Consider the following 26,612-nt stretch of genomic DNA (forward strand, 5'->3'; position numbering starts at 1 on the left):
GCTGAGCCAGCCAGGTGCTCCCTACCTCTTTCCATTTCATAGGGAGTCCAAATCTATCTCCTTTACTCATGGTCCTGGTTCTGCCCATGAAAAGCCACAAAGGGTAGGCTTAAGTCTCTTTTATTTAAATACCCAAGTGTTAAAAGTCATTATTATGTGCTCCTTTAGATCTTCTCTATTTTAGATTAAAATGTTTCTATTATTTGTGTGGAGGGGGGGCAGTTACAAACAAAAATGTTTCCCGAGCCTGGGTGACTCAGTTGGTTAAGTATCTGCCTTTGGCTCAGTTCATGATCCCAGGGTCCAGGGACAGAGTCTCGAATGGGGCTCCCTGTTCAGTGGAGAGTCCACTTTTCCCTCTCCCTCTGTCCCTCCCTCCTGCTCCTGTGCACCTTCTCCTCCCCAACCCCGGCTCTCTCAAATAAATAAAAATCTTAAAAAAATGTTTCCGTTAGTTGTTCCTATAATATCATGGTTGATATAGCTTTCATACTATCTTGAATGGTCTTCTGAGCAAGCTCCAATGTGTAGTATCCCTCTAAAACAAATTTTCATAATTAAGTTGTACAGCAGAATTATAATCTGCCTTGTCTGTACATTATACTTTTACTAATCCAGCATCACATTTATTCCTTTGTTGGCTTTATCAATTCTGTGACTCATACTGAACCAAGTCATGTAAAAGTTTAAGTGTTTAGACGTGTGCTATTTACCAGGTGACCTCCATCTTGTATTTGTATGGTTTTTTTTTTTTTTTTTTAAGATTTTATATATTTATTTCAGGAGAGAGCATCCCAAGCAGAATTCACACTTAGCCCAATGCAGGCCCCGATCCCATGACCATGAGATGGTGACCTGGGCCAAAAATCAAGAGTCACATGCTCAACTGACTGAGACACTCAGGTGCCCCTGTATGGTTGTTTTTACAGTAAATACAAGGCTTTAATTTCATTAATTTCCATTTTGCTAACTTTAGTCAATCGTTCTGCCTGTCAAGGTCGTTTTGGATTCTAATCCACACATTAGCTCTTTCAACCAAATTGGATTTTATCCAAGTTGTTACAAATATAAAATTTAAAAAAACCAGGACTGAATGCAGCAGCATGCTCCTTCCAGCTTGCCTACAAGGGCAGCCCTTCATGGATCCATTTATTCAGCCACTTAATAATCCACTTAGCAGTGAAACCAGTAGAACTTCTTCACCTTATACCAAAGGTTGTATTACTAAAAAAGTGTTAATACATACTTTTACTTTAAAGACAGGTGAATCAATTCACCAAGTATACGATTACTGCTTTAATTTATAATTAATAACTCATTTCCATATTTATTAATTTTTATATCCAGTTAAGTAAAGCTTTGAGCATAAGTAATTTTGGAAACGTGTACTTTTACTTTGACCTTTGAAATGGTTAAGACTAAACTAAACTAATAATACTTTGTCCAAGGAGATAAAAAGATAACCTTTGATCAATCGATTCATTACACTGAAGACTTCTGTAAACCTAAAAAAAACTGCCTCTTTCCAAAGGAGTTCAAAATCAAGGTACCTCAAGGTATCTCAAGGTACCAAGAGTGGGTATGGAAAAAATTGAGGAAACAACTATTGATCTTAACATCTTTTTCCTGAAGACTACTGAAAAAGAGTACCTCCTACTTGATACTATTCTTAATCTCAAGAGGCCTGTGAGGGTATGAGATAGGAAATGACTTTCCTTTAGGGAGTCCAAAGAAAATTTCAGGATCAAAGAATCGCCATTTTGCATATTAACACGTGATCTTATTTCCTTCAACTCAAGTAATTACAGTTTGAAGTCAGCACAATGAATCGCTTTTTCTATAGACGAGACCTCCCCCACTTAATTAATTTTAGGATGCTCAACCAATTAGAAAAATTATCTCTAAGATATTACTATTAATAAAGTACTTTGCAGCTTAAAAGGGACCTGCACACCTTTTTTTACTTCAAATAACAAAAATCCTGTAGATACAGCAGGCATTCCTGCTGTCTTTTTCTAGATGAGAAAACTGAAGCTGAAGATGTTTGAACTTCACCAAGGTAACAAGCAGAGGAGCCCCTGAAGTAATCAAGATATTGGAATTACAAATACTAGGCTCTTGGAAAATTTTCAAGAGTACTGTCTAGGCTAAAATGACCACAGAGGACTTAGAATAACCTACTACAGTCTACCTTTGAACAAAATGGGTTTGAACTGCTTAAGTCCATACATGGATTTTTTTCAATAAAGAGAGTACTGTAAATGTATTTTCTCTTTCCTATGGTTTTCTTAATAACATTTTATTTTTAGTTGACTTTATCTTAAGAATACAGTATATAGGGACACCTGGGTAGCTCAGTTGGTTTAGCGGCTGCCTTGAGCCTAGGTCAGGATCCCAGGGTCCTGGGATCAAGTCCTGTCTCGGGCTCCTTGCTCCGCAGGGAGTCTGCTTCTCTCTCTACCTCTGCCTGCCACCTCTGCCTGCTTGTGTGCTCGCTCGCTCTCTCTCTCTCTCTGACAAATAAATAAATAGATAAATAAATAAAATCTTTAAAAAAAAAAAAGAATACAGCATATCATACATACAACATAAAAAATATTTGTGAATTGGCTGTTTATATTATTGGTAAGACTTCTGATCAACAGTACAAATTAGTAGTTACATTTTAGAGGAGTCAAAGTCATATGTGGATTTGACTGTGTGGGGGTTGGTGCCCCTAGTCTCCACACTATTCAAGGATCAACTCTATTTCCCTCCTAGATGCACAAAATTATTGCTAAGGGGGACAAATGCTAAAGGAATTATTCATCGGCATTAGCAACACCGGGGCCCACAGAACAAGCGTGAACATACCACTTACACTGACATATCAACTGTAAATAAATGAAGGGAGACAAATTACTGACACTTGAATTTCAAAGACAGCTGTAAAGTTTGGGGAAAAAAACAAAGAACGAAAAACCAAAACCCCATAGCACTGATGAACAAGCCTACAGGGTGCACCTGGCAGGTACTTTATTCATTTCACAAACAGGAAACTCGGGAATTTGAGTTCATTGTTCATTTGCACGAATAGGAATTAGTGACAGGTATCCTCTTTCCATTAGACTCTTTCTACATTGTCCTAAAAAGAATATATAGGTGACATTACATATATAGGAATATAATAGATGACATTATATATGCTTGGGAAATCTGACCACCATATTGCCTCCTATGTAGGACATAGTTAGGACATTAACAAGACACAGTGCCCGCCTTATCCAAAAGATCATGGCAAAGGGACATGCTTATGATCTATGTCTTGATCCCTGCCCATGTGACTGAACAAGTGTGGGACCTGATAGTATAAATTAATTCAAATTCATCAAAGATTGGGGTGCCTGGGTGGCTCAGGAGGTTAAGTGTCCAACTCCTGATCTTGGCTCAGCTCTTGATCTTAGGGTCCTGAGTTCAAGCCCTGTGATAGGCTCCACTTAAAAAAACATATATACATACATAAATGATTAAATTCTCCTAGTAAAAGCCTCTAAGACTGAATCTTTTAATAATACAGCAATGGGCTTTATAAAAAACACAAGCTTTAAAAAAAAAAGGGCTGAAAGAACAAGAGTGAGATTTAACTGATTAAAGAATGATTTCGATTCACAGATTCACAGATAAAGCAAAAGATGTGCACACCTTGCACCCACAATTCCACTTCAAGGTGTGGCTCCAGAACTCAGCATATATGTTCAAGGAGGCACACACCAAAAAATCCACATAGTATACTATTTTTTCTTTCTTTTTTTTTTAATTTTATTTCTTTGACAGAAAGAATACAAGTAGGGTGAACCCCAAAGGGAGAAGCAGGCTGAGCAGGAAGCAGATGCAGGGCTCCATCCCAGGACCCTGGGATCATGACCTGAGCCGAAGATAGCTGCTGAGCCACACAGGTGCCCCATACTGTCTTTTATAAGATGACACACAGCTCAGCCTAAAATTTCCTTAGGGGAAAAGAGTGGGAAAATTGTGGTATAGTCAAACAATAGGATATAATTAAATTAAACCAACAGAATGTAGTTAAAATTAAACTAACCTAGCAATTAATACCAATAAAATAGAACAAAATATATTAATACCAATAAATTTCCCAAAATAATATCGAACAAAAAAGTTTGAGAGCATGTACAGTAAAATTTCATTAATATAAAGTTGAAAAGATACATAAATGATTATACACTGTTTACAAATACTCACAAACATAAGTAGTAATCATTTGGAAACTTTCATAGAAATAATAAACACCAAATTCAGGAGAGTGGTTACCTCTAACGACAAAGAACAGTGAAGAGTATATACAAAGAGCTTCAACTGTATCTGTAATATTTGTTTCCTAAACAAAGCACAACAAAATAAACCCTTCTTTCTTTTCCAAAGAAAAGAGAATGATGAAAAAGTCTATACTAGGCAAATATAAACCAAAAAATAAGATTCAAAATTAATATCAAACACTTCAGTACCCAAAACTGCACTACCAAAAAAAAAAAAAAAAAAAAAAAAAAAAAAATATATATATATATATATATATATGTATGTAAAAAACAAACAACTCTGCAGTATGTAAAAAGTCAAGAGTAACTTAATGACAAAGAGTAACTCTTCAGTAAGCTGTGAAGACCTGAGCCCCATAAATACCTTACAAATCAGCCCTCAAATTTACTGGAGGGAAAAAAACCACTCTGACAAAACTAAAAACAAAACAAAACCATGTCATAATAGATACTAACATCTTACCCCAAAACTCAAGGGACTATCAAGAATATACAGATAGTAAGTCTCATCTCATGAAGATGTACGGAAACCAGAACCAACCATGAACCAAACAGTACACTTTTCAAGCACACACAGAATATGTACACTCGCTAACCAAGTAACTGGCTACAAAATTAGCTTAAAAAACTAAATAATCAACATAGTCTACATGCTCTTACCTATGTGAATAAAGTCAGAAATCAATAATAAAAACATTGTTCAAAAGGAAAAAAAAAACCATGTTTAAAACAAAAAACACAAGGGGTGCCTGGCAGTCCCAGTTGGTAGAGCATATAACTTCTGATCTCAGGGTTGTGAGTTTGAGCCCCACACTGGTATAAAATAAAATCTTAAAAAACAAACAAACAAAAAACCACATGAAGCACCTGGGTGGCTCTGTCAGTTAAGCGTCTGCTTTCAGCTCAGGTCATGATCCCAGGCCCCAGGAATAGAGGAACAGAGCGCCACAGGATCTGGCTTCCTGCTCAGCAGGGAGTTGGCTTCTCCTTCATCCTCTCCCCCTCTCCCCTGCTTGTGCTCTCCTGTGTGCAAATGCACGCACATGCTCTCTAAAATAAATAAAATCTTTGTAAACAAAACCCAAAAAACCAAAAAACACATATCCCTAATTATCTCAAGGGTTGAAAGAGAAGCCATGAGAGGAAAACATTTCAGAGTAACCAGATCCCTAACATTTGTTTACAATTTTTCTTAGTTTCCTATGGGCACTCTTTAAATCATTATCAAAACTTCTTTTCCTGAGCTAGCAGATTTGTAGGAGTAGGTTTCTGTTCTTTTATTATCAAACAGGTCCTTCTAGAACAAAACCCTACGGAGTCCTTCTGAATCATGAGTGGACTTGAATGATCATGTAGACTAGATTAAGCAAAGGTGCTAAATATATATAAATACACCTGGAATAGAATGTATCTTGAACAACTTTGGATCCTGTTAAAACAATGTTGATACGATAAGGAGCCTTCCATAAAAAGTTTCTCCTACATGCAAACAAATACAGGGAAAATATAGTAAGTGCAAGAAAACACAATACAGTTAGAAAGAAACAATTAGATCAAGGATAGTAGATGTCTCAAAGTATCAGCTGGCCACCAACTAGTAAGCTAACCAGGGATGGTGGGGGGGGAAGAGGAACATGTTAGGATTCACAGGGGACAAAAGACTATTTTTGCTATGAACAGCATCACTCAAACCTACATAGCACTGGTCAAGTTTGTGTTACTCTTTCAATGGACATCAGGAAATTATGGTAACATTTCAAGAAGCAGCACATAAAGTTAAGATGAAACAGTAACCATTTCTCATTCAAGTCACTACTACTTATCTTATCTCATTTATTCATTCCGTTTTATAGATGAGGACAACAAGGCAGATGAAAGATGCTGCCTAAGCTCATATAGCTGGTAAGGAGCAGAGAAAGGACTTTATTCTTGTTTTATAGAGGACTTCACTGTTATTTTATCCTTTATCCCCATTTTGTCTAAGTGGATGTGGTATCTTTTAGGAAAGGGGACTGAGGCCAACAAAAGAGGTCTGAATGGAATTTGTGGGAATCCAGAAATACCTATGATACAGGAGAGTATGGACTTTGGAGTCAGAAAGACCTGGGTTCAAATTCCAAACTCCAGTTTAGTCAGTTCCTAGCTCTGGGATATGACAGCTTCTCTTTCCTCACCTGTAAAATGGAGCCTTCATCATGGATATTACTGTTCAGATTCGAAGACCTGTACCAGCAGAAAAGGCCCTATAAATATATAAATATACTAGCTGTATATTTACATTCTTCACTACACCACACTATAGTCTTTTAAAGAGGAAATCAGAGGGAAAATGCCTTTCAAGACCCATGATCAGGAATAATTAAGTATACGCATACATGCTTTTAAAAAAATAATGCGTACTATAATTAAAGTAAATAAGCAGAGTTTTCTCTTTGCATAGCTTAATACAATGCCCTCTTCAAAAACGTGCACACAAAAAATCAAGTATTAATGCTGCTTCTGACTTCAACTTACTGTTTCTCCTTTACCCTCAGTGGCAGGCAGAAGGATGCCACTCAATCAATTATACCCTAATTCCCTAGAACCTGTGACTATGTTACTCTACACGGCAAAAGGCACTTTGCAGATGTGATTAAAATTACAGACTTTGAGATGAGATTATCCTAGATTATCCAGATAAGTCCAATTTAATCACACAAGTCTTTACACACAGAGAACATTTCCCAGCTTTGGTCAGAGAAATGGGATGACCCAGGAAGAGGACTTGGCTGGCTGCTGCTGTCCTTGAAAATGGAGGAAGGAGACCAGAAGCCAAGGAACTGGGTATGTAGTGGGTTCTACAAGCTGAGAGCAGCCCTCAGATGACAACAAGAAAATGAAGAGCTTAGCTGCACGGTTGCAAGAAAGTATATTCTACCAACAACCTGAAAAAGCAACCTGAATGCCTCAAAAAGGGAACCTGGTCCCACTAAAACCTGGATGTTAGCCCACTACGAAACATGGCAGACTTCTGACATACGCTGTTATGTACTATCAACTTATACAGAACTTTCTTTCACACTGTAAGATAATAAATTTGTGTTCTCTTAGCTGCTTTAGAGTACAGTGGTTTGTTAGGACAGCAACACAAAACTAATGTACCTTCTTTCTCCCATCTGAATAAAACGATCACAAAATTTTATATAAATGTCCTTAAATCCTTTTTGAAACAAAAAGAACCAAACTGGCCAATGCAGGTAGCCCACCCAGTGGAGGCTACCTAGCACGCATTCCCATGTTCTGAAGCACAAACTCTGCACCAGGCTCTCTCCTGCTCCAAGAGCTTCACTGTGGCATGCACCCATCAATACTCATGTCCTTCCTTTCTCTCTCAGATTTGACCAGACACACACTAACTGTCGGCTACACCTGAAAATAGGTACATTTTGAAGAGCAAACTAGGAGAAATTTAGAGAGCTACATCATAGCTGTGAAGAGTAAAAACTTACAAGAGAAGAGAAAAGTAACACCCCAAATGATGCTCAGTTTCTTTATCTATAAAATGGTAACCTCACATATCTTTTGAAGCAATGAAAAGTGAAAACCTTTTGATATTGTATACAAACTATAAGAAGTGTGAAGGATGGTTCCTAAGGATCTACTACACAGATGGTGCCCAAAACTCATGTGATGAAGAGTTCCACATAACTTCAGCCTGGATATACTTTATGGATTAACTTAAATTTCAGAAAGCAGAAAATCTGACAACAGGAAAAAAAAAAAAGATAAATTCTAGAAAAATATACAAAAAAGGCCCATGACAGACCTGCAGAGGAATGCCACAGTACTACCCCTAAAAAATAGTGCTTTTAAGGGCGCTGGGTGGCTCAGTCGGTTAAGCATCCGCCTTAGATCATGATCCCAGGGTCCTAGGACAGAGCTGGACATCGGGTTCCCTGCTCAGTAGGAAGCCTGCTTCTCCCTCTCCCTCTCCTCCTGCTTGTGCTCTCTCTAATAAATAAAATCTTCAAAAGTAAATAATAGTGCTTTTAAAAAATATAGAAGTCCAGGACTCACTGCAGGTCTTCTTAAACAGCATCTTCAGGATAAGACCCAAGTTGCTTGTATTGAGAAGTTCAGTAGGAATTAAAAGGGAGATGACTACAAGTGAATGATAGCAAAGGGAATCCAGTATCTTTTTGCCAGGTGTCTTTTATTCTCAAGTGAAGAACAGCAGCTAGAATGTATTCTAAAACTTGCAAAGAAATGAGGTTGATGAACCAAATAGGAAATTTTCACATAGAAAGCAAAGTTAGAAAAGAGGACAAGGTAGGTCAGTATTTGGCTCTATCTTTTACAGCAAAGGACACAGCCTTGCAGTTCAGGATAAGCAAAGAATAACAAAATGGAGCAAGCACAGCTGGGCCAAAATGAGAGGGAAAAACAGCTAAGCTGGCAAAATTAGAATCTGCTCAAAAAACCAGCAAAATTACTGGCTACTGCAAAAGGCCGTGAGCTGTCGAGATAGAGTGGGGGAGAAGGATCAGAGAGAAGAGAAAATTCATTTCATGGTGGAGCAGGAACAGAATGAAAACAAAAGAGACAAGAGCACTGAGGAAGAAGAGAGGGGCATTATTTGAGATAAGGAGGAGGCAGGGTCACCAGGAGATGAAAGGAAAAAGGACGAGAACAACAGCACCATGACCTCTGGGATTCAACGGAAGTCCCAGTAGCATTATAAATGTTAGGGGAAGCAAGCAGCAAGCAAACTGGTTAAGAGAGAAAGAAAAAAGGAAAGGGATACTCAAAAATCTTGAAAGCAACAATTTAAGTAGACCAGAATAACTGTCTACAGCACCTGGGTGACACAGCTGGTTAAGCGTCTTGACTCTTGATTTTGGCTCAAGTCATGATCTCAGGGTCCTGGGACTGAGCATAAGATATTCATATTCTCTCTCTCTTTCTCTCTACTAAATAAATAAATAAATACAATCTTTAAAAATAAAAAAAGAATAAACTGTCTAAATTCTAGATGATGTTAAAAGGTATATTTCAGACATGTTTTAGCTCTCTCACTGAATAAAACTAAGACATATAAAAACAGACAAAATAAAACAATACAGAGATGAAAAAGTTCCACAACTACGAAGAAAAGCAATGGAAGGATTAATACAGAATTCAAGCCTGTGGAACCCTGGGAAAGGAAGACGTAGGTGATGAGGATCTGTGTTTCTTTAGCATGGGTGTATAATAAGTCATTACTGTTCTTTAAAACTATTAAACTGTACATACATAATATATACATACATATGCTTTTTATATGCATGCTATATTTCATCATAAAATAAGTGGCATTCTTCTACCTCCAAATTTCTTAGTTGTTTTTCCCGTTTGTTTTCTGAAGATAATCTAACAAACTTGTTCATATAATGAAATAAAATGGTTGGTGTTTCTGGCCTCAGAAGGACAAGGAGCTCCACCTCAGACCTAGCGAATCAAAATCGCTGGGGTTCGGACCACTGAATCTTTATTTTAAAAAAAGAAAAGCCACTCTAGGTGACTCATGAGAATCTAAAGAAACTCAAGTTTGAGTCTCCCACAGGATAGGTCTTCCTTCTGTCACAGCTCTAAAGCTCTACAAAATCTAATGCCATCGTTCCCCAAGTCCTCTAGGATTTTGCCTCTATGTCACATGTTTTTGACCTTTCAACTTCAAGTCTCCCCTACCTTCACACACATACACACTCCAGCCCCTCATATTCCTGCCAACCTGATCTTGCAGTCAGCTCTTCACTTCTCAACCTTTCCCTCTCTTTCACAGTCCTCAATAAAATGGCTCACACTATGGCTCTATTTTTAATTTTCTAAAACCAGTAAGAAGTATATGTGAGATTGATCAAGCAGCAAACATGTACTCCCAACTACCTACCAGACATTTCCCCCATGCCCACCTGGCAAATCCCTGTGCATCCTTCTAATTTCAGCTCAACTACCACCTTCCAAATAAAGTCTTGCAGCACGTCTTCCAAGGGCCCAGCTACTTAGCTATTATTTTTTATTATTTTATTATTTTTTATTTTCTTACATAGCACTTGTCCTCAAAAGATTTTAAGAAAAAGAAAAAAAAAAGCATGTGCGAGTGGGGAGAAGGGGGAACAAAGAGTGAAGGAACAGTGGAGGGGATGAGAACGATGCAATAGGGAGTAGTGGGGTTTATTAACAATCTTAAAAAATGGATAAGCAAGAGTTGGTCAGGTGAAAAAGTTTTGACCTAACCTTTCGGGTGGGGGGCAAGGCAAGAGGGTCACTTCAGATAGAATACAACTGGGTTTGAGCATCTGTTTGCCTACCTGAGTGGCAAAAAGGGCAAGGATGGTTAGTGATCAGGTTAAAATGGTAGGCAGTTGCTAGAATTTTAGGAGCAACAATTATAGGCTTATTATAATTTTTCTCTTTCCCTATTTGATAATTATCTGGTTATGCTATTAGGCCAGGCTAGTTAAAAACCAATTTCCATCTATATCTAGATTTAAATGACACATTTACCTAAATGAGTTTTCAGGAACAAGACACTATCAATGAAAAATATTAAAGCTACATTTTAACTGCACTTGGCTCCAGAGTTAAGAAAACAAGCATTTCAACGGTATCATCATGATCATGGAAAGTTTTTAAAAATCTCTTCTATGAAGTGGAAACTCCAAAAAACAAGATGTGCATGGTACTTCCACATCTGTCTCCATTTTATCTCATTATTGAGAGAAACGTAAAAATTAAAAATGAAAACATTATAAAATAGGGAAAGAGAAATGGGAAAAGTAGCAATTTCCTTCATTCTAAGGATATATGTTTTTCATACTATGAAAATTTTGAAGACATCCAGGATGGATATCACACTACTGATTTAATATCTTTTTGTGGGGAGGGCCACATTAAGTGTAACTTACAACTGTGCATATATTTTTAATTAAGGAGACATGGTAAATGATTTTGACCAAAGTCAGTTAAAAAAGTGGCAGAATCCAGGGCGCCTGGGTGGCTCAGTTGTTAAGCATCTGCCGTCAGCTAAGGTCATAATCCCAGCGTCCTGGGATCAAGGCCCACACTGGGCTCCCTGCTCGGCGGGAAGCCTGCTTCTTCCTCTCCCACTCCTCCTGCTTGTGTTCCCTCTCTCTCTGTGTCTCTCTCTGTCAAATAAATAAATAAAATCTTAAAAAAAAAAAAAGAGGCAGAAGCAGGCTAAAAACCTCCTACAGTCAAGTTATTAATGTATATTAACATGCACATAGTGGCTTGTTTGGCTATTCTTTCATTAATTTAACTAAATGTACAAGACCTTCTACTAGGCTCTTCCTGAAATACAAAGCAATACTAAACAGCTTTTCTGCCCTCCAGAGGCACATAATCAAATACAGATGCCTACGCAAGTACCTATGAAACAGTCTGGCATTAATAACAGAAAAATACAAAGTGTGATGCACCCAGATAAAGGAATAGTAGTCACTGCCAGCCAGGATACCAGAAAAAGCCCGACACATCAAAAGAGCTTAATATATGTTGACTCTGAGAGCATTATGGAAGACCTGGGTTAGACTTTGAAAGATTGGTAGACTTTCCACTGAGAAGGCACTTGAGGCAGAGGGAAGAGTAGGAACCAGGAAAAAGCACAGAAATCAGCCACCAGGCCTCACTGCCAGAAGGCAGGGAGTAGTGGGAAAGAAGGCTACCAAAGCAAACAGAGGCTAAAATACTGGAGTTCCTAGAAGGTCAAACTAAAGAATGTGAGCAGAGGCTGTTAGTCTCCTAACAGCCAGGTTTCAGAAAGACTAATCTGACAGCAAAACTAGGTTGGCTAGAGTGGGGAAAGTGTTCCCTTTAAATTGCCTGGGAGTTGTTTCTGAATGAGGGCAAGTTCCAAAAGCACCAGCACCAGCTTTCTACTATTTGTAGTTCCACTACTCTACCCACAGTAGATGCTCAATTAGTAAGCTGAAAGAAGGCAACCTGCAAAGGATAATTTTGCACCTTCACCACTTCTATATGTCTATATTCACTCCTCTTTTTAATTCTCAAACACATTCATATCATAATTAACATAAATTTCCTCTCCAGCTCAGGTTTACAGCCTAAATAAAAATTTTCCAATAGGCTTTCACCAATTCTTTCTCCTTCAAAACATGCTGCAGCTTTTTGTAAAAGGTGTAAAAATTTGCTACTAAACATTTGCAAAGCATTCCTCTACCCAAGACATTACACAGAAAATCATTCATTCTGTACAGTCACACATCAAAAAAAACCTTGCTAAAAAGACAGGTTTGGGACAGTTTTTTAGGCTGCAATCAACATGCTTCTTGTACTACTTACTGAATTTGCTACATCACTAGTGCAACCACAAGCTGCTGCTTATGTTTCCAAAGTTGTGCAAAGGGCCCAAAGTTGTGCAAGAGTCCTCACTGAAATCAGACTCTGGTATATAAATAGTTGTAACACCTGAACAAGCCTTAGTTTTATTATTAGATTCAAAATAATGCCAAAATCACAGGTATTAAGTATATTTTACAAGTTTGTTTACTTATCAGCGAAATACACTCAGATGTTACTTCAAGCGAGAACAGCTGAATTTCTTTCTGCTTCAGAAGTACATGAGGTCGCCTAAAAATGGGCAGTTGCGACCCTGACTCTGATATATCCAAGAAATCACAGTGCCTCCAACACGCACAGGCACACATACGCAAGCACACACCCAAGAGCACTCCCATTACTACCAAATAACCCCAGTTTACACGTGGCAAAATCGACAGACCTTTCACGCTCTAGTGACCTGGAAAGGGACTCCCCAGCCGCCGAGCGACGGGACAGGACTTATTCTGACCCGGGATTTGAGGGTGTTAAAAAAAACATCTTTTTTTTTTTTTTTTTTTTTTTTTAAGGTTCCCTTCTCTCCTCCTCAGCTGGCCGTCCCACACCAGGAGCACCTTGCCCGGCTTCTGACAGATGCGTGTAGGATGGAAAAGGTGGGAGCGACTGATCAGGAAACGCAAGACCCTTCTCCCATCACCTTCTGCTCTCCTCTGCCTGCCTTTTTCCTTCTCGACGGCTGCGAAGAGGCCCAAGGTGAGGGGCCCCGGAGAAGGGGTGCAGTCATCTAAGTCAGACCCTGACGGCCCTCGGCTGGGCCGCTCCTCCTGTCACACAGTTCCTAGATCTTAAGTCGCAAACGGCTGCCGAGGCCCCCAGCTGCAGGGCTGCCCAGGGCGGGGGCCGCGGACAGGGCCTGGCCAGGCCGCGGCCGCTCGCAGTGCCCACGTCACCAGCTCCAGCACTGCGGAAATGGAGCGGCGCGGCCGGGAGGGAGGCGCCGGGCGGCGTTGGCGCCCGCGCCCCTGCCAGACGCCGTTTGCCGCTCAGCCCGGGCCGGGAGGCCGCCGACGCCCGCCTGGCCGCACCCCGGGCCCTCACCTGTGTCGCCGATGATGATGTACTTGAAGAGATAGGCGTACGCCATGGCCGCGGCCGCTCGGTGCCAGGGCACACGGCTCCTCCTCCCGCTACTGCTCCTCCTCCGCGCCCCTCACCCCGGCGCCGCTCGGCCTCGAAACGCCAGGCCCCGCCCGCCGCAGCCGTCGCCGTCAGCCGCCGGGAGTGAGGGGCCGAGAGGAAGCCGGACAAACTGACACCCGCAGAGCCGATGGAGACAGCTCCCGGCCGAGCCCAGTCGAACAATAACAGCCGCCGCGGCGCCTCCGCCCCGCCTCCGCGCCGACCCGGAAGTGCTGCGGCAGCCGGCGCCTCCGGAGGAAAGGGGAGGAGCTCCGCACGCCGGCCGGAGCCCCGCCCAGCCAGAGCCCCGCCCCGCCCCGCCGGAGCTCCGCCCAGCGCCGAGCCGGCCGCGCCCCGGCCGCGCCCCGTCCACCGTGAGCCGGGCGAGGCCGGGCGCCGGTTGTTCCGGCACGTTTGAGCGGGCGACGCCGGCGGCCGGGAGACGCTGGGGGAGGGGAGGGAAGTGGAAGGTTCGGTTCCGTCGCCGCGACGCGCATGGGCGCCGCGTCTTTCCGCCTTGCAGTGGAGGCGCGGGGCACGTGTGGGAAGGCGGACGTCGCGTTCGGTGCAGGGCCCCGCCCTGGGCTTATGAAAAGGTGTTTGAAAATGCAGGAGCCGCTCGGCGGGGGGTTGAAGGGCGGTGGTATTTCTGTGTTTGGGGACGGGGTTTTGAGAGGGAAAATGGATTTACCTGTAAATTGCAAACCGTAAATCAGACGATGTGAAGTAAATTAATGGTATGCTCTATGGTGGAATATTACACGGCTGTTTAAAAAAAAGCCTGACAAACAAAAACAAGGCACAGAAATCGATGCAGACATACATATTTATATCACATGTATTACTTATATATAAGATATATGACAATTATGTTGTTATGCTCAATATACTACTGTGATTAATTATATGATGCGAAATATATTCATGTATTTGTAAATCGTATTTTATTGTTATATAGGTAATATGTATATTTTACAGTTTTATTTTCAAAAAATGACAGCGGTGCACCGAAATACCCTTATGTGTGTAGTCAGCCTGAAAGGAAACACGACAGGAACCAAGGGGAGAGTGGATAGGAATGGAGGAAAGATCTACTTTTCCCAGAATTTTACATGTGCAGTTTGAACTTTTTTTTTTTTTTGCAGTGTTTATGAATTACCTATTGAAAAAATATGTTTAAAGGAAAAACGAAGTAACTCTTTTTTTTCATTCTACTAACATTTATTAAGTACCTACTATGTTTCTGCATTGCTAGGCATTGCAACTGAAGGCAGAACCTGTTCTAAAGGAACGCAGTTTTGGAAGAGGAGGTAGTAGAGTTTGTTAAAGTTTTAGGATAGGTTATCTGGAGAAAAATGATGTTTGAACCAGGAGTATGAATGATGAGTCAGAGTTTGTTGAAAGGACAAAAGTTTGGGAATGGGAAGTGAAGTTCAGGCAAAGCAGCAGAGTGTGCAAAGTTCGTGGCTCTGCTGATGGAATTTCAAGTTGCTTGAGGAAGCTCATTTACTAACCCATATCCTCTAGCGTTGGCAATGGAAGGACAGTCTTTGCAGGGGAAGAGTCACTGGGATTTAGTGACCCTGGTTCCTCTGGCCCAATATTCTTTCCCTTTTGATGTCTCTCATTATGTAATTATACTGACACCTTGATGCCAAGCTGGCTACTGTTGGTTAGTACATAGTTTGAATGGCCTTGCCAAGTATGAACTCACTGGTTGTTTCTGGAGTATTTTGTATGTGTGTGTTCGGGGTGGGGTGGGGGGATTTTACTAAGGTTTCAGGGATAGCACACAGGGATTTGACGTGAGAAGTTACCTGGAATTGCATTCACTCATCTTTACTTTGGGCGAAGGGAGGTCCCTGCCCATGGCCTCCAGGTTCCAGAGGCCATTTTGTCACTCCCATCCAAGTGCCTTCACTCAGGTCTTTCGTGAGTGATGGACATCTACAGCGTCCCCTCAGTTGTTTTCTACTCTCAGAGGTATGGCCTTTGCTCATAGTCTCAGGAGGAGAGCTCTCTTGGGTCACACACACAAGCTGAGCACCCTTTTGAGTCAGGAGTGTTCCCAGACTGTTAGAGGGGGTGAGTGGCTGGAGAAGTCAGTAGTGCCAGGTCCTGCAGGGTCTTGTAGCCATGTCAGTACGCATATAGTACTTAGCCAGGTGGATACAGTGGAAACTGAAGAGAAAGAAAATCAGAATTGGGCATGTAAAAAAAAAAAAATCATAGAAATGGATGTGGAACTATGGAGTAAAACAAAACAAAACCTTAGGAGGGCTGGCCCCTGGTAGTGGCACTACCATTAACTGATCAGATGATTGTGCCGAATCATTTGGCCTCTCAGAGCTTCAGTGTACTCCTCTGTAACCTGAAGGGAGTTAAGTGTTACCTTAAAGGTCTATTCCCAAGTCTGAAGTATAATTCTATGTGTCTCCAACCTCCAGATCTGAAGCTACCTGTAGAGTATCAGAAATCTTCTCACAACAATACTGGGTCCCAGGAGTCAAATGCTTGTTGTTCTTGCACAGAACTGTGTGGCATCCCTCCATTCCTGAGATGCAGAGGTGTTGTGATGATCGCTTGCTACCTACCAGTGTAATCTAATGAAAAGAGCAAAGACTCCATGTTACGTCATTTGAGCCTCATTTTCCTTGTCTGGAAAGTGTAGATAATAACTGCCTCTGTGACAAAGTCAATTTAGGATCAATTAAGATATTGTATGTGAAGATATTTTATAACTATGAAAAATATATACTTAATATATAACTCTTAGTACTGAATAATTATTTAAAATTACTTTGAGTTCATATTTTATTTTTAAAAGATTTTATTTACTTGTTTGAGAGAGAAAGAGAGCACAAGCAGGAGAGGGGCAAGGGGAGAAGCAGACTCCCTGCTGAGAGGGAGCCTGACATGGAGCTCCATCCTAGAACCCCAGGATCATGACCTGAGCCAAAGGCGGATGCTTAACCCACTGAGCCACCCAGGCGCCCCAAGAGTTCATGTTTGAAAATCAGCTCCATTCCTGGGTTTATGTCTCTACCTTTACTTTCTTCCTACATTTAATTCATAATATTTGCTATTTTTTTCTGTGCCTGTATACCATCTCAAACCCTCTTTGAAACAATTCAGTGCATAAATAAAAACCATACAAACTTCATTTGAAGCATTTGATTTAGCCCTCAAAATCCAAGAACATTTTTTCAAGAAAAATTCCTCAGGCAAAATGACAGAAATAAACCTCTTTTCCCCTAAATGGTAGTATACTTCCTGGGATTTTCCATTCAGTTTGATTTTCGGCTATTTCATTCCCTTGGGGATGAATTCTGATAACCTCATCTCTCAGTCTTACATCATATTTGGTCTGAAGGTCAAAACTGTGAAGTTTAAAGATTGTTAGAATACATTCTCTAAGGTCTCCACATTGAAGTTCCCCGCGACATTTTAAAATACAGCATTAAACTGGAGTTTTGCATTTACTGTTCCCAATCAGACGTTTCATGTGTTTACGTTTTCTTAGGTTTTGACTGCTCTCAGACTGTGGGAAGAGGGAAGCAGTGAGGTGGATGGGATAGGAGAGGGGTGGGAGAGGTAATAGTGTAATCCACAGGTTTTTTAGTTTCCGTGGTTCCTTAGCTAGTCCTTGAATGCACTCTGGGGGCTCTGGGATCCTCCTGAAATAGTATGGAAAATGTTGTGTGTGTTTGCATATATGTAATTTTATGGGAGAGATTCTTGCATAGAGCTGTGACCCAGAAATCATTAAGAACCACTGTGAAATGTTTTCTTTCAGCCGTTTGTAAATGCCACAATGAAACTAATTTTCCAGCAAATACTTGACCAGCTCAGTACCAGTGTTAGAGAAAGAAAGAACTAGGTTCAAATCTTGACTTTAGTACTTAGCAATTGATAATTTTTTTTTAAGATTTATTTATTTATTTGACAGAGAGAAATCACAAGTAGATAGAGAGGCAGGCAGAGAGAGAGAGAGGGAAGCAGGCTCCCCGCTGAGCAGAGAGCCCGATGCAGGACTCGATCCCAGGACTCTGAGATCATGACCTGAGCCGAAGGCAGCGGCCCAACCCACTGAGCCACCCAGGCGCCCAGCAATTGATAATTTGATGGATAAATTACTAAACGCTCTAAACCTTAGTTGTCTCAGGAGATGACACAAAGTGTCCAGCAAAATGTTAATCTCATAGTAGACATTACATAAACATCAAAATTATTTCCTCCTTCCTTTCATCCTTTCCCTGTTCTCCACCTCCAACCTGCCACTAAGAATGAGCCCAAGAGAGACCGTGTCTTTTTTTTTGTAAAGATTTTATTTATTTAACAGAGAGAGATCACAAGTAGAGAGGCAGGCAGAGAGAGGGAGGGGGGAAGAAGGCTCCCTGCCGAGCAGAGAGCAGGATGCGAGGCTCGGGGCTCGATCCCAGAACCCTGGGATCATGGCCCAAGCTGAAGGCAGAGGCTTAACCCACAGAGCCACCCAGGTGTCTTAAAGTAGAGTCTCTTTATGCTCAGTCATGGGTAGCTTTGGTCTGATGAAGTCCACAGAAGAGGTTATGTGTCATTTTAAAGGATAGAATTTTGTTCTGGAAAATGAGAGTAGATTTTTACAGAGGGAGAGCCATTGAAGTTGGGCCTTAAAGGGCATCATCTTTCATAGTTATTGCTTTAACCGATTCCCTTCAGGCGTTCCAACAGCCCTTTCGTTTGTTCTTTTGCTCACCTTATCCACCTCATTGGCTACTTATATTCTGGCTGGGTAACACACTTAATATTCCATTGTATTTTCTGTTTGTGGCCCATTTTTGACCACTTGTCAAAGTCAGAAATTACTGTTTTCTCTCTTCTACTTCATTCTGCTTATCCTTCCAAAGCTTACTTAAAGAGTATAAATTCAATGATTACAAATTTATAACCTTAGTCAATGTGCATGTAGGTGTCTGAAGAAACTTTGCTTTATATGTAGGCTATTATTTTTACCAATGGACTGATGATCTGTAATAAGAGACCTACATAAGTGCACAGATGAAACAATGAATATTGGAACAATAAGCTCATGTTATAAAATAATAGATTAAAAATTGTAATTACATAAAATACCTTGAATTAATAATTAATTTTAAACACTTTTAAAGTGACTTAAAACCCAGCATAGTGGTCTTAATTAACTACTTTTCCTTTTTATTTTTTTCAAGATTTTATTTATTAATTTATTTATTTGAGAGAGAGCGAGCGAGCAAGAGAGATCCCAAGCAGGGGGAGGGGCAAAAGGAGAGAGAAGCAGGCTCCCCGCTGAGCAGGGCTCTATGCCAAGACCACAGGATCACGACCTGAGCTTAACCAACTGAGCCACCCAGGAGCTCTAATTAACTGCTTTTGTAAGTCCTTCACGTTTGCCCAGTGTTTTCAGCAGGGAAAGTGGTCTAGAGAAAGGCCTAGTGTTGAATTCCAGGAAGCCCGCATTACAGTCTTCCCTGCCACTATCTAGCTGATTTCAAGAAAATTCTTTTGAAACTTTTTGTCACATCTGTTCTATAGAGATAATAATTCTGGTTGCTTACATAATAAAATTCCTGGGAGGTGGACATGAGAGCACTCTGAAAAGCATGTCATTACCAGGAGCAAGTGTGGATGCCAAATTGCAGGTGAATGATTTTTTGCAAATGTATCTAAGTAAATAAAAGACTAACTCCTGCAGCATAGTAGAACATCAGCAGTATTTTATTATCTGCAGCATTAGTCTTTTTTGTCAGCCGAAACTGGAACATGCAATTGCTTCTGACCCTGCTATCCATTTACCTCTAATATGTTATAGGCCTTGTGTTAACTGGTAGGCATTCCTTGTTTTGGCCAAGTTGGAGCTGGAAAGAGAATGGCGATGCATGAGCAATGGCTGAAGACAAAACCACTTTCTGTCCCATGAGTGACTCAATTTCTTTTAATCTCGATCCCTGAAGGTCTTCAAATTTTGATAAAGAGAAATCCATTTTCTCTCCATTTTTGAGGAAATGATAAGCAGGCTGTGTCCCAGTGGGAGATATAGACACAGAAAACCTTCTGTCGCGGATGTCTTTTGAATGAGAAGGGATCTTAGAAAATAAGTGGTACAGGGCATTGTGAGATCACATTTCACCCCTCAGTTATCCCTCCTCCCTCCAATGCGCTCTTTATCTCCGCTTTGAATAATCTCACTATCAGAATTTTTAACATACAGAGTGAAAGAGGGGAAAATGACCACCACAGAATCTTTATTTCACTTGTAATCTGGAGAACACATAAGTATACTTTCCATACTTCCTAATTTTTCAAAATAAAAGTGATTCAAAGAATAGATATGTTCTTTAAAATTGAAATGAGGGGGTGCTTGGGTGGCTCAGTCATTAAGTGTCTGCCTTTTGGTCAAGTCATGATCCCAGAGTTCAGAGATTGAGTCCCACATTGGGCTCCCCGCTGAGTGGGGAGTTGCTTCTCCCTCCTACCCTCCCTGCCTCATGTACTCTCTCTCGAATACATAATAAAATCTTTTAAAAAAAGTAAAAAAATTGCATTTCAGAGCAGTTGTTTTGAGGACACAATATGATGACAAAGTAGTTCCCAAATAGGATTTTTTAAAGTTGCTCTTTGCTTCCTATCCCAAATCCTTAATGATTCATGTGTTTCAACCGCATAAATTATTTTCAACTTCTCATTAACTTCTTTGAATAATTTTATGGGAGCTCAATATTTTTTACCTACAAAACCTCTTGTATCCAAATATTACAGCAGTTGATTATTCATTTTAAGTTTCAAGTTTAAAAAAATCTAGATTAAGTGGGGGAAGGGAAAGCCTTTAGTTTAGCAAGTTTGAGATACAGACAAGTAGAAATTTGACCATCATCTTATTCCCTGAAAGTAGTCTTTTCTGATACTATCGGTTAGTAATCTTCATTAGAAGAACTACAAGCTTCAATCAATTTTGAAATCATATTTTGAAGTTTTCATTACTAAACTTAATGGAGAGTATTTTTTTACTCCTTGTAAATAGATACTTACATTTTCTTGAAACCACATTTGACACAAATTACACAAAAGTGTCTTCTAGCAAGAACAGATTATTTGGCATTGTTACACTATACTTTCCTTAACTTTTTCCTTTGAAAAATTGATTATAATCAGAACTTTGTAACCAGAGGGGTCCTCTCCATCAATCAAGTGACTGCAATTCTGGAAGGTTATCCTTTCACTTCACCCCGAAGGACATTAAATCCCAACATGAAGTATAAGATTGTCTCCTCAGAACCCAGAGATAAGCCATTTTGCTTATCTATAGAACAGGCTGATAACTAATTACAATTGAAACTCCCAAACTGAATTACTTACCTTTTCTTTCTTGGAAACAAGCAGAGATGAGGAAGTCAATATACATAATATGTCTCATTATGAGTGACCCAGGATACAAGAAATAGGAAGTGGACTCCATAGACAGGCATTCCTCAATTAACATTTAGTGACTTAAAAATTGGGAAGTCACTGAAGTAGGCAAGTATTTAGTGATTAATTTAATATGGCTACATGAAAAAGAATTATTTGAGACCTGCCATTCTTATGCCAGGTACTAAGAAAAAGAAAGAGATTTACCATGAAGCTGATGAAACTGAAATTCAGGGTCCCTTACTTGTGTGAAAACTTTCCAAGGCAAATATGTCCCCAGGATAAATTTCTTTTGTGGGGGAGGGGGGAGAAAAGTTAGCAAAAGTAAGACATTTAAACCTTATTCTATAAATGAGGTTGTCAGCTGTCCACTCAGTTCCTATTTATCACATTTGCCTTTGTGTTGGGGGCACTAGAGTATCTACAATTATTATTATTTTTTGGCTCTGATTAAGGGAGAGTTGAAATGGGACACATTTGGCCTCATGGAATGTACTTATTCAATCACTTGTGTGTATAGCCGAATTATTCTAAGATATCCATTGTAGAAACGGTTTCCAGGAACATTGCTATCCCTACTGGGCTGATTCATACCACATCAAATGGTGTGAAGGTCAGACCTCAATATAAGCAAGTTCTACTGGATTCGTTTTATATTACTGAATAATAAGCAAACAAACAGATAAATCTTAATGGCAAAAAAATATACCTATTAATTATGTTATAGTTGTGCAGGGCAGAAGTCTGAACATGGTGTGGATGTGTTCTCTACTCAAGGTCTCATAAGGCTAAAATCAAGATGTCAGCTTAGTTGCATTCTCATCTGGTGTCCCTTTTCCAGATTACATGGTAGGGCAGAATTAAGTTTCTTACTGTTGTAGGATTGACATCCCTATTTCCTTGCTGGCTCTTATCCAGGCACTGCTCTTAATACCTAGAGGCTGCCTATGTCCCTTGCCACAAGGCTGACTCCATCATCCAAGCCAATAATAGAGAATCTGCTTTTCTTTCTTTCTTTTTGTTTCTTTTTAAAGATTATTTATTTATTTGATAGAGCACAAGCAGCAGGGAGGAGTAGAGGGAGAAGGAGAAGCAGACTCCCTGCTGAGCAGGGAGCCCTATGTGGTCTGTGCTCAATATGGGCTCAATTCCAGGACTCTTGAGATCATGACCTGAGCTGAAAGCAGGCACTTAGCCAACTGAGCTACCCAAGCGTCCCTGCTTTTCGTTTTTAGTTCCTCTTGTTTTGAATTTATTTTTGTCAGGAAGGGCCAGTTCCTTTTAAGGACTCAAATGATTGGGTCTGACCCACCCAGGATAATTGTCCTATCTTGAAGGCAACTGACTTGGGACATTAATGAAGAGGGGCGCCTGGGTGGCTCAGTGGGTTAAAGCCTCTGCCTTCGGCTCAGGTCATGATACCAGGGTCCTGGGATGGAGCCCTGCATTGGGCTCTCTGCTCAGCAGGGAGACTGCTTCCCTTCCTCTCTCTCTGCCTGCCTCTCTGCCTACTTGTGCTCTCTATCTGTCAAATAAATAAATAAAATCTTTAAAAAAATATATTCGAATGAAGAACTGAGAGAAGGTTTGTGTATAGAATGGAGTGGAGGCGTTGGGGGCTATCTTATTTCTGCCTACCATACTTATTATGCCTAGTACTGGACATATGTGGGATAGTGGAAGGTATACATCTTATAAAGCTTTTTTAAAAAATTAATTGATTGATTAAATTAATTAAAGTAGGCTTCACACCCAATGTAGAGCCCAAGGCAGGGCTTGAATTCACATCCCTGAGATCAAGAGTCCAGACATCCCACATTTTCAACTCAGAATCTCTTCAAAGACCTAAAAGAAAAATTCCAGCATAAATAAAATGAAAATTTATTCAAAAATTTGACACAGCTCTGATATACTATTTAACTGCGATGTTTTGATTACAACTAACACAAAATTACGGACTCCTAATTTATTTATTAGAAACCTACAGGTTTTAAAATATTAAAAACAAAGCATTCATGAAAAATTAACATATTATACAATAAAAGTAATAAAGATGAATGATAGAATTAATCAAAAGTATCCTGTCATGGAGAATTAAATTATAAGAAAGAGTCTTACAGAACATACCAGTTGTTTATTACAAAGAAGAAGTAAATTTTGGAAAAGAGGTAATAAGTAGTCTCAGTACCTGTCTTGGATTCAGAGGAGAGGGGCCCTGCCCTGATCCCTCTACCTGAGAGCACCTTGCACATTACAAATCCTGAAGCACAGGGACCCTTGGATGGCTCAGTTGGTTAAAGTCTGCCTGCAGCTCAGGCCAGGATCTCAGGGTCCTGGGATGGAGCCCTGCTCAGCAGGGTGTCTGCTTCTCCCTCTGCCCCTCCCCCCACCTCTCTCTCTCTCTCTCTCTCTCTCAGATAAAGAAATAAAATCTTTTAAAAAACCAACCAACAAACAAAACCCCAAATACTGAAGCGCAGAGATCATCAAAAAGAACGTTCTTTTTGACCTCATAGGAAAGTTTGCTAACCAGCAGAGGACCAGACACTATGAGAAGAAGATGCATAAGAAGCCTGTTCCCAAGGCCAGAGTAGAGTGACTGAAAGCAGAAGAGAGGGTTTGGATTAGGAGGAAAGCTGCAACCCAGCCCATGGAAAGGGGGGCTGCTTCCAGTTGGTCACCCCAAGTTACTAGGTAGGCTTCCAGGCAGATCAGTGTCCCTAGAACTTGCTCTTTTCCTCCTCTCTTCTGCCCCGGTGGTGTAGCTTTGAGAGGTGAACTTCTGAAGGGAATGGATTTTTGTGAGGAAGGAGAAAAGACAGATGCCCATCCTAGCTCCCTGAGGAACTTGACCAGGTGACTCTTCTCTGGCATTCAGGTAGATCCAGGCACCACCAAAGAGGCCAAGTCTAGCTAGCCCCAGCTTGCCAACACAGTGTATATGGAAGGACATGGCAGGAGAAAAATTAAGCACAGTTCCAAGGTATCTTGCCCAATGAACAGGGTGATACAACGAGTTGAGGTAGAAGACCTGGTGTGTGGGAAAGAGGGGACAGAATCAGACTTCTGTTTGGGGCATATAGAATTGAAATACCAACAGGCATCCACGTGGACTTGTCTGATAAGCAACTGGACATCTGAGCCTGGAGCTTGTGAGGCGTGGTCTGAGCCAGAGAGAGAAATACCAAACAGCTGGTACGATCGCTGGGGACAAATGTTTGTTCAAGTGCTCGACAGATATTTGGAGTTCCTCTATTGCAGATTATGTATTTGTATCATCTACTTATTTACCAAGTCTCTGACAAGTTAAAAATTCCCTATCAGCTTAATACCATTGAAAATGTGTGGCAAACCATGCCAAGTCACCCAATCTTCACAACAAATCTGATACAGTTTTTTGTTGTTGTTGTTGTTGTTGTTATTTTAAAGAGAAAGAGGTGGAGGCTTAAAGAGATTAAGTAATTTCTCATGTCATGGCAGCTTGTAAGTGGCAGGGCTGGAAGCTGGATATATGGATCTAAGGAGAGATCTGACCTCCACTCACAAATTTAGAAGTCATCAGCACGTAACACCTAAGAAACGGATTTGTCCTCCACAAGGAAGTGATGGATGCTTTCTGCTCACGAAGAAGGGATATATTGGGTCTCCCAAGAGAACTCACAGGATGGTATATGTAGTAAATCAGGATTAGAAGCCTGATTTCTCTGCATATCAAGAGTGAATCCATCTTTCAGGAATGGACTCCCATTAACCTAGTTTATGAGTCTGGTTTTAAACTGCAGAAAGTCAAATTGCAATGAAAAATCACTGTCCCAGAAACACAACTATGTAAAATCCACACAATTAGTTTTTGCTTATCCAATGAATAAAGTGTATGGAAATATTTAATACCTTTAAGACAATGAATAAAGTGTATGGAAATATTTAAAACCTTTAAGCTAAGAGGATATGAGCTATGCATCTCACTTTTGGGATCAGCTTTCCATGGAAGAACATCTGGCTTCTCAGTTCATTCACTCTCTCATTTCATCTTCTGATTGTGTCTCCTTTGAACCTGCATGACATATCTGTTTGGCCTTTGATGGCATTTATGACCTTGGCCCAATGGACTTAACCAAGTATCAAACACTCTGATGAGTGAAAACTCCTCTGAGTAGTATTTCAATAAAGAAGGCCAATTTTTATCTCTAAGGTCTTCCTTTTTGAGCCTTAGAGGCTGACCATCTTCCTTCTGATATAGTGACTTCAGACACTTTAACAGAGTCAGTATAATTATAATCAGGCCATGGCCCTGGGATCCAATCTGGATTTTTAGGTCACTCCCATAACTTTATTTTGCAGTATATTAAGCCCTCGGCCTCCTTAATTACCAACCATGTGATGTAGCCAAGTCTTCGATTCCATCTACACTTCCGTTTCTTAAAATCCATTCACTATGATGGCAGTCCCAGATGGTTTTGAGCCTAAAAAAAATGGGACAGTGGCTTTGTACATGAGCTTCAAAATTGAATAGAGAAACAGTTAAAGAAATGTTTTAAAATTAGGCAGGCAACATACAGTGTTTTCTTTCCTTTTCTTCCCTTTCCCCTTCGTCTTTACCTTCTTCTTCTTTTTCTTCTTCCTTTTCTTCTTCCTCTCCTCCTCCTCCTCATTCTTCCCTCTTCCTCCTCCTCCTCCTTCTACTGCTTCTGCTCCTCCTCCTCCTGCCTCCTTCTCTCTCTTCTTCTCCCTCTTTTTCTTTTCCTTCTTCCTCCTCCTCCACCTCCTCCTCTTTCTTCTTTTTCTTTTTCCTCCTCTCCTCCTTCTCCTCCTCCTTCGTTTTTGTAATTGCCCCCTTTTAGCAGTTTGGTAAATCTCATGGATGCCATTTGAAAATAATGATTTTAAAGGTACAAAATAGGGGCCCCTGGGTGCCTCAGTACATTGAGCATCTGACTCTTGATTTCAGCTCAGGTCATGATTCTCAGGATTGTGAGACTGAACTCTGCGTGGGGCTTCACATTCAGTGGGAAGTCTGCTTCTCTCTCTCTCTCTCTCTCCCTCTCTCTGCCTCTCCCCCACTCATTCTCTCTCTTTCTCTCTCTCTCTAAAATAAAGAAATAAATCTTAAAAAAATAAAGGTACAAAATAAAATAAAGTGGATTATAAAAAATTAAATGATATTGGAATTATTACCCAAATATTCCCCAAACCTGTGTTAGAGAATCTATGAGTTTCCTTATTAATACATTAATTGAAAAGATCTAACATCTTTTTATGGTCTAATAATGCCCATAGTGTGGCAGCGGGGATGAGCATAAATAATATAACAAGACATTTGTGCCAATTATATTGTATAATGAAAACATCTGTATT

At 40.4% G+C, this 26,612-nt stretch overlaps 1 protein-coding gene and 1 long non-coding RNA gene across 2 annotated transcripts in view; one reads left to right on the forward strand and one right to left on the reverse strand.

Annotated features, from left to right (window-relative positions):
- RAB2A (RAB2A, member RAS oncogene family) overlaps nt 1-14,090 on the reverse strand; it is a 90,116-nt gene extending 76,026 nt beyond the window's left edge. Inside the window, exon 1 of the mRNA XM_082719377.1 lies at nt 13,752-14,090. Within this exon, the coding sequence (XP_082575503.1) occupies nt 13,752-13,797 (46 nt within the window). The 5' untranslated portion in view covers nt 13,798-14,090. The remainder of the gene's footprint in view (nt 1-13,751) is intronic.
- A 134-nt stretch (nt 14,091-14,224) lies between these two features.
- Nucleotides 14,225-16,601, forward strand: LOC309858992. The gene is made up of 2 exons (XR_014308480.1): nt 14,225-14,428; nt 16,280-16,601. It is a non-coding gene; the product is annotated as an uncharacterized lncRNA (long non-coding RNA).
- The last annotated feature ends 10,011 nt before the right edge of the window (nt 16,602-26,612 follow it).

This window comes from Mustela nivalis, assembly GCF_964662115.1.
Source record: "Mustela nivalis genome assembly, chromosome: 2".
In the NCBI taxonomy this organism is placed as follows: Eukaryota; Metazoa; Chordata; class Mammalia; order Carnivora; family Mustelidae; genus Mustela; species Mustela nivalis.